Raw genomic sequence first — 16,966 nt, forward strand, 5'->3', positions numbered from 1 at the left:
CCTGAGATTTAAATCCACATGAGGCCTCTTGGTCCTCCTCTCCTGAGGGTTGGCTTTGATCTGCCCTGGAGCAGAAGGGCCCAGGGCTGATCATAATTTTGCTTTGTATCCTTTCTGGCCGGCAGGGACTCTAAAATCCCCGAGCCCCCAGCGGGTCACAAGTGGAAGGAGGTGCGATGTGACAACACCGTCACCTGGCTGGCTTCGTGGACCGAGAACATCCAGAACTCGATTAAGTACATCATGCTGAACCCTAGTTCCAAGCTTAAGGTGAGTGTGTTGTTATCTGTCCGAGCCTCTGATTGCCATTTGGTTGACCCCTTTTGTGCCACAGTTCACACGCAGCCCTGCAGGGGTGCAGCTGGCAGACTCGTGTGTGCCACGTCCAGGGGGATGGTGCATGCATCGTGCCACCACCTGGGTCACATCACAGCCTTTGCAAGAGAAGCAAAGAGTCGTTTGAACTTGGAGGCTTTTGCAATTGTGCCTCTGACTTTGCCTGGCCCCTCTAAGCCCAATCCAATCTAGCAGAGACAGCGCTGGAATGGGATTCAGGAGATACAGGAGGGCTATCCCATCTCTGCCACTGAGCTACTGGGTGACCTTGGGCAAGTCGCTTCCTGTCTTGGTGCCTCCATTTCCACATCTGTGAAATGGGGCTTATGACTCTGATCTCCTTTTATAAAGTGCTCAGTGTTCTTAATTTTGTGCTGAGAACAGGGGTGGTTATGATGCATCACTAACATGACACAACATGGCTGCGGAGACTGTTCTGTTATACTGGAACCCCAACAATGGTCGTTTTGATAGTCTGTTGGCCCCACGTTGGGTTGACTTGAGCTTAATATTCGCAGTGGGCTTTGGTTTCCCTTTTGATTTATTTTTAAAAAGGCAAATTACATCCAGAAACATCGTACAAGCACAGCAGGGGGGTTAGCAGACATGCAAAAATGAGGGCACAAAATCAAAGCTTTCATGGTAGCATTAACTCAGTGACGTTGCAGGTAGGGTCACGTGGAACAGTGTGTTAGTAAATCTGACATTCTAGCTGTGTAACAGGGGCGAGTTAACACTTTATCGGTGCTTGATTTGCAGTCCGAAGCTTCTGATGCTGAGAAGTGCATTGGCATGATTGTCTGATGGGAAGGGCTGTGAAGTCTCACGGCTGGTTCCGTGCCTCTGCCAAGCCATCAGGGGGCACTAAACCCACTTGTCCAAAAATTTTTAGTTATTCCTGTTTCTCTTTCAGGGAATCATGGGTAGATGAGCTTAAAGAAACAAATCGTAGTTAGAACCCACACAGTGTTCTTAATGATCTTCTATCATGAAAGCAGTTCTAATGTGGAACCAGGCAACTTCCAGGTACAGGCTGAACCTCTGTAATCCGTAACTCTCTCATCTAGCAAACTCCGTAATCAGGCATGGTTTTCGTCAGCTGGACGACCACTTATCATTGGTATGGCCAAGTTTCCCGCGGTCCCTTGAAATTTGTTTCCAGCCACCAATCCTGGCTCTCATTGCTCTGTGCTGTTATTTAGCAGTAATTTACCCCTAAATGTCTTCTAAGAGCCCATTTAGCAGTGGGCGTGTTGATAATGTGCTTGACAATATGGACCTCCCGTGGTCTGGCAAATTCTCTTGTCTGGCATCGGTCAGGTCCCGAGGGTGTTGGACGAGAGGGGTTCAACTTGTAAAGGGTTTTATTCCTGGAATAGGTTAGGAATTGTTTGGCAAAATGTTGTTGCTCGCAAAAATGGTGGTTTGTCAAAATCAAACATTTTTCATGGGGAAAGGTTTGCTTGGATTGATTTTTCTTCACCAAAAATCTTTGAGTTGTTGAAATGAGCATCTCTGGTTTCCAGTTGAAAATAACTTCTTGCTGGGAAATAAAGGCAAAAACCCAAACAAAATGTTTTGAAATTCAGTGTTGTTTTGAGTGCCTTGCGCCAAGTATTTTTTTATGTTTGATTTGTGGAAATTCGAGGGGTTGACTTTTGCCCCAGCCCAGGATGGGAAATTTTTTTGGATGATCTCAAAAAGGTTTGCAGGCCGGGAAATCAGTTTCTTGCCCCTCTCTGTTGTATTACCTGTGACAGCGTGTGGAGCAGCAGTGGGTGCTGTTCAAGGCAAATCATGGAACACTAGACCTGGAAGGGACCTCGAGAGTTCGAGTCCAGTCCCCTCCCTCAAGGCAGAACCAAGCACGTACCCTGAAATCACCCTTTTTTCCTTCCAGGGGGAGAAGGACTGGCAGAAATATGAGGTAGCCAGACGTTTAAAGGACGTAGTGGACAAGATCCGCTCTCAGTACCGTGCCGACTGGAAATCCAGAGAGATGAAGAAGCGGCAAAGATCCGTGGCCCTCTACTTCATTGACAAGGTGCTGGCAGCATATTCGTCTTGTTGGGCTTGGTGCTTTGTAGAATTACTTTTACTCATGGTTGCTGGGAGCTGCCAGTCACAGGTCACGGAGCCACTCATGGTCATGGAGAACTTGGGAGCGAATTATGATGTCAAACTTTTCCTGCCAACTTCCCTGCACAGCTGTTGGAAGGGCAGTAAATAACACATGAATGATGCAGCAAAGCAACTCAAGATGCTCATGGGGCATTTAGAGTTTGTGGTGTGTGGGGCTGTGCAGTGGGGAAAGAAGCAGACGACGTATTTTGCACAGCATGGCAGCTTCTTTAGCACTGTTTTGGGGGGGAGTCTGTGTATGGGAAGAGTCAAGGTTTTAAACCATGCCTGCTCTTCTGTGGCCCTCCCCTCCCCACAGCTGGCCCTGAGAGCCGGGAACGAGAAGGAGGAAGGGGAGACGGCGGACACGGTTGGCTGCTGTTCCCTGCGCATTGAGCACATTAAGCTGCACCCAGAGCTGCATGGGCAGCAGCACGTGGTGGAGTTTGACTTCCTGGGGAAAGACTCAATTCGGTATTACAACAAAGTGCCTGTGGAGAAACCGGTGAGCTGGGCTTGGGCGGGGGTCACCCATGCTCCCAGACGTAGCTAAGCAGTGTGCATAGGCGCTGCACAATTTTTAGTGCGTGTATTCTCCCAACCCCCATATGAAGTAGGGCAGGGCTGCTGTCGCAGTTGTTCAGATGGGGAAACTGAGGCACAGTGGGGCTAAGTGACTCACCCATGGCGGCACAGGGTGGCTGTGTCAAAGCAAACACATGAACCCTGGTCTCCCAACTCCTAGGCTAGCGAGCTAAGCTCTGGGCCATCCTTCCCATAAGATCCTAAGAATGCCGAGTCAGACCAGTGATTTGGCTAGCTCAGGGTCCTGTTTTCTGATAGTGTCCAAAGCCAGATGCTTCAGAGGGCATGTACTGAACTGGGCAGTTTAACAAGTGATCGTTTGCCAGTAGCTGGGCCTGGAGGATGGTCAATTAGAGGTTTAGGGATACCCAGAGCTTGGGGTTGCAGCCAGTGCATCTTGTTATCTGTGCACCAGGAGAGATTCAGTTGCCACCCAGCTGATTAGCAGAGCATGCACAGCATTCTGGCTGACAGCATCCTCTTCTGCTGGTTGTGCGCATCCTCACATGTCTTGGCGCATGCAACAAAATTTATTCCACACATGGGTGGGGAAAAAAATTAGAGGGACCACTGACTGCATCCCAGACCATCTTGGCTATTAGTCACTGATAGATCTATCTCTCATAAATTTAGTTAATTCTTTTTTGAACCCATTTATACTTCTGGTCTTCCCATATCCCCTGGCAGTGAGTTCCACAGGTTGGCTGTGCCTTGCATGAATTACATCCAGATGTTTGTTTTAAACCTTCCGCCTGTTAATTTTGGCAGGAGATCTGATTTCTTCGGTTGTGTGTGGGGGGTAAATTACCTATCTGTGGCCCCTTTTCATCTTGAGAGATGGTGGTTAGCAGTGGTGGTGAGAATCGATGGGCAGTGTTTGAATCTGCAGCTTCTCTCGTGGCTGATTCGTCCAATATTGGATTTTCACGGTCGATTGCAATAACCACATGTCAGTCTATTACTGAGTTCTTGACTCTCAGGCTGTGTCTGCACTGGCGCAAATCTTGGAAATAGTCATGCTAGTGGCCATTTCAAAGATTACTAATGAGGCGCTGAACTGAATATGAAATTGTCCTCAGCTGAAGGGAATCAGGGGATTTCAAAACATGCAGGGTCCTTTCGAAAAGAACCGCTGTGTAGCCGCGCGAGCCACGTGTGTTCGAAAGCGTGTTAATATTCAGTTCAGTGCCTCATTAGTAATCTTTGAAATGGCCATTAGCATGGCTATTTTGAAGATTTGTGCCAGTGTAGACACGGCCGTAGAGTTTTTCCTTCTAAGATGAAATTCTTCTGCGTGGCTTGCACATATACTATTGAAGGATGATGGGCCCTGTCGCGGCAATCATTGCCAGGTAGTTCAATCTGATGATGTAGATTCCCAGGTTTTTGGATCGACGTTGAATTTTTTCATGGCGTTTTTGCATGCATCCTTGAACCTTAGCTTTGGTCTGCCTCTTGTTCTCAACCCACGTGAGAGTTCACCAAAGAGCATTTCTTTGGGAAGACGTTCATCACCCATTCTTCTCACATGACCAAGCCATCGTAGTCTTCTGCTGTTGAGGATCGCTGTGAGGCTGGGCATGCCAGATCTTGACAGGACATCTGCTTTTGAAACTTTATCTTGCCAGTTGATATTCATAATCTGCGGAGGCAGCAAAGATGGAACCTGTTCAGTTTGTTCTCCTGGATTGAGTAGGTTGATGCCTCAGAACTATATAGCGGATACTCAGTATGCTTGCCTGGTAGATTATTATCTTTGATTCCACTGTCAGTTTAAGATTGCTCCATGCTCATTTCATAAGTCTGCTTGCATAGGCAACTCACTCACTTCAAACACTAGCTGCTTCTGCTGCCGCTGCCTCTGCACAGGGCACGTGGAGGACCATGTGGGCAAGAAGAAATAACACATGGTGAATGCAAGGGGGATCCCAGCACACACACACCCCCCCCCACCTGCAGCCCACACCCCCCAGCCTGGCCCAGGCTGCTCCCAACACCCACCCCGGCCCAGTCCCCAAATCACCCTGTCCTGCCGCACTCCACCCCACCCCACCCCACCCACTACTGCTGGTGCAGCCTGGAGGAAAGAGCCACCACCACATCTGCTGGAGCCTCTGTCTTGTACTCGGGTAAATAATAGGGATGTAAAAATCCATTACAGTAGTTAACCAGTTAAATGGTTACGAGTATATCGGTTAACCGCTGCGCCACGAGTGCGGGGCTGCTCTGGCTGGGATGGTTAACTGGTTACTGGGTCAGCAGACCAGTAAGCCTAATGCTTACCACCTAGCTTCTTACATGGCAAGTGAATAACACCTCCCTCTTCCCATTCATGCGGTTATAAACCTCCCTCCTCCTCCTCCTTAGTTTTCTCTTTTCTAAACTGAACTGAACCTCTCCTTCATTTCTCCCAGCTGGAAGCTGTTCCATGCGCCTCATCGTATTTTCCCTTTCTCTGTACCTTTTCTAACGCTGTTGTCTTTTAGGTGCTGCAATGGCCAGAAACTGCCCTCAGTATTCAAGGTCAGGCCGTGGAGTCACCCAGCGATGACATCTCTTCTGTCTTACATCTCTTCCCTAATATTCATTTTTGACTGCTGCTGCATGCTGAGCCGACGTTTCAAAGAGCTATTTCTAGTCATTCGAAGATCTCTTCCTGGAGTGGCAATATCTATTTAAAGCCCCATCCTTTTGTATCCTAGCTGTAGTTATGTTTTCTGTTACTTTGCATGTATCAGCATGGAATTTCATCTGCTGTTTTGTTCCCTAGTCACTCTGTTTTCGGAGATCTCTTTGTCGCTCTTTGCAGCCTGCTTTGAAGTTAACCATCTTGGGGAATTTTGTATTATCCTTAGGAACCCCCACCGTTTCTGTCCCCACTGGGAAAACCGACTCTTTTTTCCTGCCCTTTGTTCCCTCTCTTTCAACCAGCCAATGCGAGGAACTTCCCTCTCAGGCCCGAATGCAGAGATTTCTGTAGGGGGTGCTTCTGGGTAAATGTGGACTCCCACCTAGCACAGCGCAAGTGAAGAGTTAACAAATGTGGGCCATAAGCTCCTGGCCTCTGTGTATTGAGGGGAATATTTTTTTGGTCTTCATTCACTTTGATCTCAATTAGCAAATGAGTCAAATGCTTTGTTGTATGATAGATAAACAAATGTATGGAGATACACATCTTCTTGAGCTGGAAGGGACCTTGGGAGGACCAAGCACCATCCTTTTTTTTTAAATGTATTTGCCCTAGATCCCTAAATGGCCCCCTCAAGGACTGAGCTCGCAACCCTGGGGTTAGGAGGCCAATGCTCTAACCACTGAGCTCTCTCTCCCCCTGTATTTGGGGTTGGGGGGTGGTGTGTAGCAGAGAGGCACCTGAGATCACTGTGCAGCTCTGTCAGTGGGTGAGAATGTTACCCCGTGTCTCTCTTCTGGTTCTGTAACAGACCTTACTCCTCACTGCGCCAGATGCCGGTCAGGGTCTGCTCACTGCAGGGAAGTAACCTGGAGACAGGTAAATCAAAACAGCAGTCGTGTAGCACTTTAAAGACTAACCAGATCTGCAAAGTGCTACACGACAGTTGTTCTGGTTTGTCAGAATACAGGCTAGCGTGGCTACCTCTCTGTTACTATTGAGACAGGTAAAAATATTTGCCCAAGTTTACTGGGGGCAGTGGCCGAGTTGGGGGTTAAATCTTGGTGCCCGAACATCGGCTGGAGGCTGGTGTGAGGTACCCACCAGGAGGGTGCTGAGGCTGAGCTGAGGGTGCTGTGGAATTCTTGGAGGAAGAATCTGATGGAGGGGGACATTCGTGATCATTTTCAGAGCACTTCTGCATGGCCCTCTGGCGTAACCCTTCCTGTCGTTGCAGGTGTTCAAGAACTTGAAGCTGTTTATGGAGAACAAAGACCCAGGGGACGACCTCTTTGACAGGCTGAACGTAAGCTGCTTTCCTTTGGCCGCTGAAACCGATGGGCTGGTAGCGCCCTCTGGAGCTAGGCCAATAAAGCGAACAGTTGCCCCAGTCTTTCCTGCAGGATCCCAACCTAGTTTGGGTCCGTGCGTCCCGAGAGCAGAGAGAATTCCTGCCGCAGCAGTACAGCATGTGCACACGGGGGCCAGTCGGGCAAGGGCACCGATTTCATTGTTTAGTGATGGCTCTCATTTTTAATACTCCTCCTCTCCTGTGATCAGCTAGTGCCACCCGCTGTGTCCCCCAGCAGCCCACACACTGTTCCCTGTAAGCTGAGTGTTCAGGATGGCCACCTGGGAGAGAGTCAAATGCTGCCCCAGCTGATTAGTAGAGCGTCCACAGCTGGCCGCGTGTGTTTCTATGGGTGGTGTACATGCCTTGGTGCACATAATAAAATTTATTCTGCACACAGGTGGGAAGGGGGGATTAGAGAAAACACTGACCTCACAGTCATTTGATTGCTCAGCTCGGCTGTTGCATGCATACAAGCTCAGCCCAGTGCCCTGATGGCTGATGTGCCATTTCCAGCAGGGAGGTAACCTTGGGACAGAGAGGTGAAAATGTTAGTGGCACTCAGAGCCCCAGACGGTCCAGGGGTTCAAAGCCTGCGGAGGGCACAAGAGCTAGAGGCTTTGTCTAGACAGACCCCAGCCTTTCCTTCACCAGCTGGGCAAGTGGCTCCTTCCTTTGCTCTCAAAAATACTCGTCTCCGCCAGTTTCCAGGGGAGTAGCCAGAGCCCCCTTTCAGGGGCGAGTTAAAGCAAGAGTGCGTCTGGAGTCAGGGCTTGTTTCCTTCACGTCCTCCACCTGCAGAGAGGGGATTTAATCTCTGATGTGCTAGAAACATCAGTGCCCCTCCAGTGTGCAGAGCAATTTCCACTCAGGCCAGGAGCCTGCTTCCTGGCATCTGAGCATCCATGGGTGGAATAAATTTCCTTATGCACACCTAGATGTGTGGATGTGCACCACCCATTGAAACACAGGCTGCCTACTGTGGGCAGCTTGCAGAGAACCCCACTGACACTGACACCTTAGGTGTCCACCACCAGCCTGGAAGTATGTGCAAAATAGGCATTTCTGTGGGCACTCCAAGGGTTTGTGAGCCTTCTGAGCCTCCCTTGCTTCTCTACCCAGTCTGCTCCTCTGGGCTGCATGCACACATCCTGAAATGGTGCGTCTTCAATGCATGCTGCTTCTGAGGGAGGGCACTTAGCTATATAAGACCAAGGACGCTTTGCTAAGACTGTCTACACTACCACAGAAGAGTGACCTGCTCAGGGTTGAGCTGCTGGGGATCAACCCCTGCACTTCTCATGAGCAGTGAGGCCCCTGGGAGCAGCTCTCCTATCAGTTTTCCTTGGTGAGGGGATGGCCAGGTAAGTCAATTGCAGATACATCAATTCTAGCTGCACACTTGCAGTAGCTAGAATTGCATAGCTGCAGTCAGTAAGCAGCGCACACAGTCTCTTGTCCTGGTGCAGTTTATGACCTTTTGAGGACAAATGCTCTTGGTGTTATCCCTGTCTCACAGGGACCTTCAGACGTCCTCCAGTCCAGTCCAGTCCCCTACCAGGGCCTATCACCATCCCTGTGTTTTTAAGCTATTTGCCCCAGATCTCTCCCAGCCCCACTCCAGGATTGAACTCACAAGCCTGGGTTTAGCAGGCCAATGCTCAAACCACCTAGCTATCCCTCCCTCCGTTAGAAGCTGTTTCTTTAGATGAAGCAGACCCTACAGCCCATGTGGCTCAGCCCTATAAATTCAACCTATCGTTGGGTCAGACCATGAGCTAGTGCAGATTCCTTGAGTTCAATGGTGCTAGACCAGTGTACTCTCACTGGGGAACCTTGTCCACCAATCTCCAAGCGGACAAGCAAAGTAACAAGAAATCTGTGCATAGCTGTGCTCCTCAGCCCTGTAGTCTTAGGTGCCTACATGCTTCTTGTGCTATATAAAAGGAAAGTTGAAAACGGACCTCGGTTTTCCTGCCCTTTACTCATTTCCCCTCTGCCTTGTTTTTGTTTTTTCCTTTGCAGACGACTCTCTTGAACAAGCACCTTCAGGATTTGATGGATGGGCTGACAGCCAAGGTGTTCCGAACCTACAACGCGTCCATCACGCTGCAGGAGCAGCTGAAAGCCCTCACAAATGGTGAGAGAATGTTCCTCCAGGTGGCGTATGGAACTCAGCGTCATGGGGGACCATGGAACTTCATACCTAGAGCAGCGTGCTGTTAGTCATAGGAGCATGAGGCTGGAAGGGACCTCAGGGCGTCATCGAGTCCAACCCCCTGCTTCAAGCAGGATCAACCCCCACTAAGTCATCCCAGCTGGCACCTTGTCAAGTTGGCACTTAAAAACCTCTAGGGATGGTTAATGCAAGTGAGGATGAAAGTTATTGAAAACAACAAGAAGTCCTGTGGCACCTTATCGACTGACAGATATTTTAGAGCATCAGTTTTCATGGGCAAATACCTGCTTCATCAGATGCATTAAACTGCAGCAAGGGAGGTTTAGGTTGGACATTAGGAAAAAGTTCCTAACTGTCAGGGCGGTCAAACAGTGGAATAAATTGCCGAGGGAGGTTGTGGAATCTCCATCGCTGGAGATATTTAAGAACAGGTTAGCTAGACATCTATCAGGGATGGTTTAGATAGTACTTGGTCCTGCCATTGGGGCAGGGGGCTGGACTCGATGGCCTCTCGAGGTCCCTTCCAGTCCTAGTGTTCTATGATTCTATGCATCTGGTCTTTGTCTATGAAAGCTGATGCTCTGAAATGTCGGCTAGTCGATAAGGTGCTACAGGACGTCTTGTAGTTTTTCAAGACACGGACTAACACGGCTACCTCTCTGAAAGTGATCGAGTTTCTGAGGTACAGAATGAGTGTAAGGATGGTCAGGAAGGGAGGGTTCTTTGCCTTTGTTAGGCAGTGTGTTAACAGCATTATCTTGGACTTATTAGTTGACCTTTCTCTGAAGCATTCTTCATCATCGGTGGGGCCACATCTGGAGTATTGTGTCCAGTTCTGGGCCTCTTCTCCAGTATAGAAAGGAGGTGGATGCATTGGAGAGGGGGCAGTGGAGGACAACCAAAATGATTAGGGAGCTGGAGCATGTGACTTGCGAGGAGGAGCTGAGGGATTTGGGCTTATTAAGTTTGCAAAAGAAAAGAGCGAGGGGGGATTTGATAGCAGCCTTCAACTTCCTGAAGGGGGGCTCTGAAGAGGATGGAGAGAGGCAGTTGTAATGGCAGGTGACAGAAAAAAGAGCAATGGTCTCAAGTTACAGAGTGGGAGGTGTAGGTTGGATATTAGAAAAAACAATTTCCCCAGGAGGGTGGTGAAGCACTGGAATGCATTACCTGGAGAGGTGGTGAAATCTCCATCCCTAGAGGTTTTTAAGTCCTGACTTGACAAAGTCCTGACTGGGATCATAGAATCATAGAAGAGTAGGACTGGAAGGGACCTCGAGAGGCCATCGAGTCCAGCCCCCTGCCCTCATGGCAGGACCAAGCACTTTCTAGACCATCCCTGAAAGCCATCTATCTAACCTCTTCTTAAATAACTCCAGTGATGGAGATTCTACCACCTCCCTTGGCAATTCGTTCCAGTGTTTGATCACCCTGACAGTTAGGAGCTTTTTCCTAATGTCCAACCTGAACCTCCCCTGCCGCAATTTCAGTCCATTGCCTCTTGTTCTATCCTCAGAGGCAAGGAAGAACAAGTTCCCTCCCTCTGCCTTATGACACCCTTTTAGATACCTGAAAACTGCTATCATGTCCCCCCTCAATCTTCTCTTTTCCAAACTAAACAAGCCCAATTCTTTCAGCCTTTCTGCATAGGTCATGTTCTCTAGAGCTTTGATCATTCTCGTTGCTCTCCTCTGGACCCTCTCCTATTTCTCCACATCCTTCCTGAACTGCGGTGCCCAGAACTGGACACAATACTCCAGCTGAGGCCTAACCAGCGCAGAGTAGAGCAGGAGAATGACTTCTCGTGTCTTATTCACAACACACCTGTTCATGCATCCTAGAATCATGTTTGCCTTTTTCGCAACAGCATCACACTGTTGACTCATATTTAGCTTGTGGTCCACTATAACCCCTAGATCCCTTTCTGCTGTACTCATGCCTAGGCAGTCCTTTCCCATTCTGTCTGTGTGACACTGATTGTTCCTTCCTAAGTGGAGCACTTTGCATCTGTCCTTATTAAACCTCATCCTGTTTACCTCAGCCCATTTCTCCAGTTTATCCCGATCCTTTTGAATTATGACCCTATCCTCCAAAGAAGTTGCAACCCCTCCCAGCTTGGTATCATCTGCAAACTTAATAAGTGTACTTTCTATGTCAATATCTAAATCGTTAATGAAGGTATTGAACAGAACCGGTCCTAAAAGAGACCCCTGCGGAACCCCACTAGTTATACTTTTCCAGCAGGATTGAAAACCATTAATAACTACTCTCTGGGTACGGTTATCCAGCCAGTTGTTCACCCACCTTATAGTAGCCCCATCTAAGTTGTATTTGCGTAGTTTATTGATAAGTATATTATATGAGACCGTGTCAAATGCTTTACTGAAGTCTAGGTGTACCACATCCACTGCTTCTCCCTTATCCACAAGACTCGTTATTCTATCAAAGAAAGCTATTAGATTGGTTTGACATGATCTGTTTTTAACAAAGCCATGCTGGCTGTTCCCTAGCACCTTACCACCTTCCGATTGCTTGCAGATGATTTCTTTAAAGACCTGCTCCATTATCTTTCCTGGCACAGAAGTTAAGCTGACTGGCCTGTAGTTTCCTGGGTTATTCTTGTTCCCCTTTTTATAAATGGGTACTATATTTGCCCTTTTCCAGTCTTCTGGAATCTCTCCCGTCTCCCACGATTTACCAAAAATGATTGCTAAAGGCTCAGATACCTCTACTATCAGCTCCTTGAGGATTCTAGGATGCATTTCATCAGGCCCTGGTGATTTGCAGACATCTAATTTCTCTAAGTAAATTTTAATTTGTTCTTTTCCTATTAAGAGAAGCAAGGGATGATTTAGTTAAGGCTGGTCCTGTCTTGGGTGGGGGGCTGGACCTGACAACTTCGTGAGGTCTCTCCCAGCCCTGGGATTCTATGATCCTGTGTTGTTTCTTAGCTATTTCTAGAGGCAAGATACTGGCCAAACCCCGCTGCACCCTAGAACCATCTTTCCTTTTTCCTGCCTCTGATAATTAACAGCACCAATGATGAATCACCTGAAAGGGCTCATAGCCCATTTTTTAGTTTATTGTTCATTTATTGAGTGATGTTGTGATTAATTAACACATTGTATTATAGATGAGTGTTGTATGTTAGAGATAAGCTGTGGGATTATGAAGGCATAAAACTGATCTGTATGATGTTGACTGACATCTGCAGTTATAGGTGGTGGGAGGATGGATGTACAAGTTAAATCTCTCTCGTCTGGCACCTGTGGAACTTGACCGGTGCCCAACGAGAGGATTTGTTGCACCATCGAAGGCCAATATTGTCTAGCATGTTACCAACACTTCCACTGCTTACTGGACTCTTAGAACACATTTAGGAGCAATTTAGAGCTAAACAGCAACACAGAACACTGAGAGTCAGGACTGGTGGCTGGAAACAAACTTTATGGGACCACAGGAGACTTGGCCGCACCCATGATCAGTGGTCATCCGGCTCACTAAAATCATGTCAGGTTATGGATGTTGCTGGATTAGAGAGCTCTGGATTAGAGAGGTTCAGCCTGTCTCTAGGAGTTGGATATGCTGTGACGTTTGTAACTGTGTTGGCAACTTGAATGAAATGGATAACAGATCATGCGTCTTGTTCTTGTGCGTGTCTGTGCTACTTGGCGGTGGTTTTCAGTGTTCTTATAACCTCTACATCTGGAACCAGCTGGGATAACGTTGATCTTGAGACGTAGGCACCAGAGCTGAACTCTCGATCGCGTAAGGTAACACCACTAAAGTTAACTTAAAACAAAACTAAAGGCAACAGGTACATTGGTGCTTCCCATAAATCAGTTAAATGTTTTCCTATCTTGACCAATTTTTTTGTCCTTCCATCTCCTGTACCAGGTGATACATCTGACAAAGCGGGTCTTTGCCCACCAAAGTTCAAGTTCCAAAAGAGCTGTTAGTCTGTAAGGTGCCACAGGACTTCTTGCTGTTTAGGTGATGAATAATCGTGTTTTGCTTTTCCAGCTGAAGACAACGTTGCAGCAAAACTCCTCTCCTATAACCGAGCCAACCGAGCTGTGGCCATTTTGTGTAACCATCAGAGATCCACGCCCAAGACCTTTGAGAAGTCGATGCAGAACCTTCAGGCCAAGGTAACAGAGGAGGGAGGGCTGCTGATAACAGGCCCACAAGTTGCTGCTTCTGTGTATCGGGTGCGTTTCAAGGTTGCTAATCCTGACCGGGATCAGGCACCATAGAGCAGTTGTGAGCTAGAGCAGCGGTTCCCGACCTTTTCAGAAACACTTCCATGAGCCCAATGGTTCCACAGTGCGCCTGCTTTCTTCAGCTGAATCGATTGCTCATAAACATCATGTTTACTTACATTTACGATCGGTACAGTCGTATTAGGGAGTTTGCAACACAGTAATGCATACCTGCTAAACCCAGGGTTGTGAGGTCAATCCTTGAGGGGGCCGTTTAGGCGCAAAAGAAATTTAAAGAAAAAAAAATCTGTCAGGGATGGTGATAGGTTCTGCTGTGAGCTCAGGGGACTGGACTCAATGACCTCTGAAGGTCCCTTCCAGTTCTATGAGATAGGTAAGTGAAACAAGGATCAACGGTTTTGAATGCACCACAGAATACACCGTCTCAGATGGCGACCAGAGACATATTTTCAAAATCTGCTCAATGCCATGCAATGGATGTTGAGTAAATGAGTAACCACTAAAAGCAATCTGCCCTCCCCGCCAGCCTGTTGGAGCCAGGACATGGCGCTGAAACCATGTCCTAGCTCCATCAGACTCTCGTCTTCCTTCCCACTTCCTTGCCACAGCAGGGATAGGGAGCAGGCTCATTTGGGCTGGGAAGCGGCATTTCAGCTGCCTTCTGGCGAAACGGAGTCCTGCAGGGTTGGCATTTCCCCGCCTGGTGGCTCTGCAATGAACCACTGCGTGGGGCAGAAATGGACGAACCCTGCACCAGCTGGGACTCAGGCAGCCTTGCTGCTTGAGCCCAAGCTGGGGTGGGATCATCAATTTCCCCCCTGTGGTGACTCTGCAAAGAGCCTCAGCGAGGAGAAATTGACGAGATTTCACAGCACACTTGGACAGTTCTCAGGGCACAGCAGTGTGCCCCGGCACCCTGGTGGGAAACCACTGGGCTAGAGAAGTTTTAATTCTTGAATTACTCGGAGAAGATGTGACAGGAAACTGAGGGCAGAGGTGACAAGGAAACTAAAGAGCGTGTGACGAAGATGAAACAGTGGCAGCACAGGGTCACTGTAGGGGCGGAAGCTACACCAGGGTTTCTCTGGGGAGAAAGGAAGCTCAGGGCAATTTGGGTTTGTTTTCCCAGATCGAGGCCAAGAAGGAGCAGCTGGCTGAGGCACAGGTGGAGCTGAAGAGAGCCAAGGCTGATCTCAAAGCCAAAAAAGACGTGAAATCGAAGGCGTGAGTGTCTCTCTTTTCCACAGACTTTCTCAGCAGGGGGAAGGAGGGGGGATTCGGGGCACGGCGACGCTACAGAATTAAGTTATTTTAAGTCAATGTACGCCCAGCGCAGTAATGAATTCTGACGTTTGCACTCTGCTCCTTCTGTTGGTGGTGAGTGTCCTCACTGAAAGCAATTGCACCAATTTAACTGACAGTGTGAGGCGCTTACAGCCAGAATACCACCACCAGAGGCTGACAGCTGATTTCTGCTGCCCAGGTTCAGGGCTCTCTTCTTTACTCCACTTCAGTCCCTCCCCAAGCAACAGCGGTCCAGCTGTGAGCCCTGTGTGGCAACAGTCGATGTAAGCAACACAGTGTCTATACCAGGGTGGACAGTAATTTTTGCAGAGGGGCCACCCTGTGAATTTTGGGGTACTGGTCACGGGCCGGCTCTGGGCCCCATGGAAGGGGTGGGGTCTCAGGCAGAAGGGGCGGGTCCTCTGGCAAAAGGGGCGGGACTGGGGGCTGCAGAGAGAGACAGAGTGTGAGTGCAAAAGAAATGCTCAGTGTGTGAGAGAGAGACAGACTTTGTGACACAGATTGAATGTGTGCTGCAGTGTGTATGTGACCGTGACACTGCGTGTGGCACAGATGGGGTGTGTGTGTGACAGTAACACAGTGTGTTGTGCTGGCTGCGACTGGGTGAGTTTCTGAGAGAAGCCGCCCTCTGTCTCTTTAAGGGAGATCTGTCCTGCTCTGTTGTCTCCCCGTCCCCTGCTCTGCAATCCTGAGGGAGTCGCTTTCCAGCCCTGCTACAGACTGTCTCTCTCCCTCTCCCTGACCTCTGCGGAGATGAGATACAGGGGCCAGGGGAACATCCTGACCTCAGCATTACCCTCTGCCCTCCCCCTCCGCTCAGCCAGCGGCAGAATCCTAGGAGCAGCTCGGCTGCAGTCCACAAGGCTGGGGAGAGAAGCATCTGAGCACATGCTGCTGGCTGTAAGCCTGCACGCTGTGCTCATCAGCTGGGTGGGCCAGAGAGAAATGCCCTGTGGGCCAGGTCCAGCCCTTGCATGTGAAGTTGCTCATCCTCGGTCTACGCAGACATTGTGTCGATCTATCTGCGCTGGCCTGAGCACAATGCCTCTCTTGCAGGCGGTGTTAGTAATCGGTGTAGCGGACAAGTTACATGGGCAGGAGCGACATTTTAGCCCAGCTGGCAGCGTTTGTTCTTACTGGTGGTGCGCATCTGCACAGGCCTTGGTGCATAGAACAAAATTTATTCCACCCACAGGTGGCAAAAAATAGAGTGAAACCGACAAGTCCGGTGGCACCTTATAGGCTAACAGATTGTTTGGAGCATAAGCTTTCGGGGGCAAAGACCTGCTTCGTCAGACAAATTAGAGGGCACCCTGGTGTGGGCTGTTTGCTTGCTGAGACGTGAATAGCACTGCTGGGGCTGGGACCTGTGTTGCAGCACATTGCTCTGCGTGTTTCCCTTTTTCCGCCTCCCGCCTGACTTGTCCCTGCTGTCCCGCCAGTGCTGTGGAGAAGAAGAAGAAGCTGCTGGAGAAGCTGGAAGAACAGCTGCTGAAGCTGAACGTTCAAGCCACGGACAAGGAGGAAAACAAGCAGATTGCTCTGGGCACGTCCAAGCTGAATTATCTGGATCCCAGGATCAGCGTGGCCTGGTAGGTCGTTGGCTCTTTGCAGAGTAGTCGTTTGCCACTGTGTGGGCCTGTCCCTTGACTGCAGACTCTGCCAGCGCAGAACAAAATCTCCACCACCCCCACGAGCCTTGGGCACCGGGGAAAGGAGGGGCTGTGCAGACCAAACCCGGCTCAGCAGGACCCGGGCTGCCGGGGGTTGTTGCAAAGCTGGTGTCCTGCCAGCAGCTCTTGTGTGTAACCAGGCAGCTGCAGCTCTGCCAGCTCTGCACTCCCAGCTGTGGTGGGACAGCCGAGGGCTATTTCTCATGGAACTGGGGCCCAAACTGGCCTTTTAAGGGTTGTCTGTAGGGGGAGCTGACATACAGCCAGCTGGGGGGTGACTCTGCGGTGCTCTAGCATTGGCTGGCCATGCACTAGAAGTGAGCTGGAAGTGGACTCACTACAGCACGATCCGTGCGCAGTGGCCTGCCCCGGTTAGAGCCCACCCCCTGAATTGCCCCCTCCCGGGAAGCCAGTGGTGAGCCCGGAGCACCCAATGTCTTGCGCTGCTGGTGGGGAACTCGGCTCTCTGACCTCTTATCCCAGTAATGCCTGAGTACGGCTCGGGCGCCAGCGGGTTGGATCCGCACAGCTCCCCCAGAGGTAGGGAAGGAGCATCCCTCTTCT

The 16,966-nt window shown here is 49.5% G+C and overlaps 1 protein-coding gene across 3 annotated transcripts in view; it reads left to right on the forward strand.

Moving 5' to 3' along the window:
* The window catches only part of TOP1MT (DNA topoisomerase I mitochondrial), a 70,732-nt gene that overhangs the window by 50,292 nt on the left and 3,474 nt on the right, over positions 1-16,966 (forward strand). For all 3 annotated transcript variants that reach the window (XM_074985593.1, XM_074985594.1, XM_074985595.1), the window contains 8 exons: positions 126-270; positions 2,237-2,380; positions 2,777-2,962; positions 6,909-6,977; positions 9,048-9,162; positions 13,225-13,352; positions 14,554-14,648; positions 16,172-16,321. In XM_074985593.1, the coding sequence (XP_074841694.1) occupies positions 126-270; positions 2,237-2,380; positions 2,777-2,962; positions 6,909-6,977; positions 9,048-9,162; positions 13,225-13,352; positions 14,554-14,648; positions 16,172-16,321 (1,032 nt within the window). The remainder of the gene's footprint in view (positions 1-125; positions 271-2,236; positions 2,381-2,776; positions 2,963-6,908; positions 6,978-9,047; positions 9,163-13,224; positions 13,353-14,553; positions 14,649-16,171; positions 16,322-16,966) is intronic.

This window comes from Carettochelys insculpta, chromosome 2 (genome assembly GCF_033958435.1).
Source record: "Carettochelys insculpta isolate YL-2023 chromosome 2, ASM3395843v1, whole genome shotgun sequence".
NCBI lineage: Eukaryota > Metazoa > Chordata > Testudines > Carettochelyidae > Carettochelys > Carettochelys insculpta.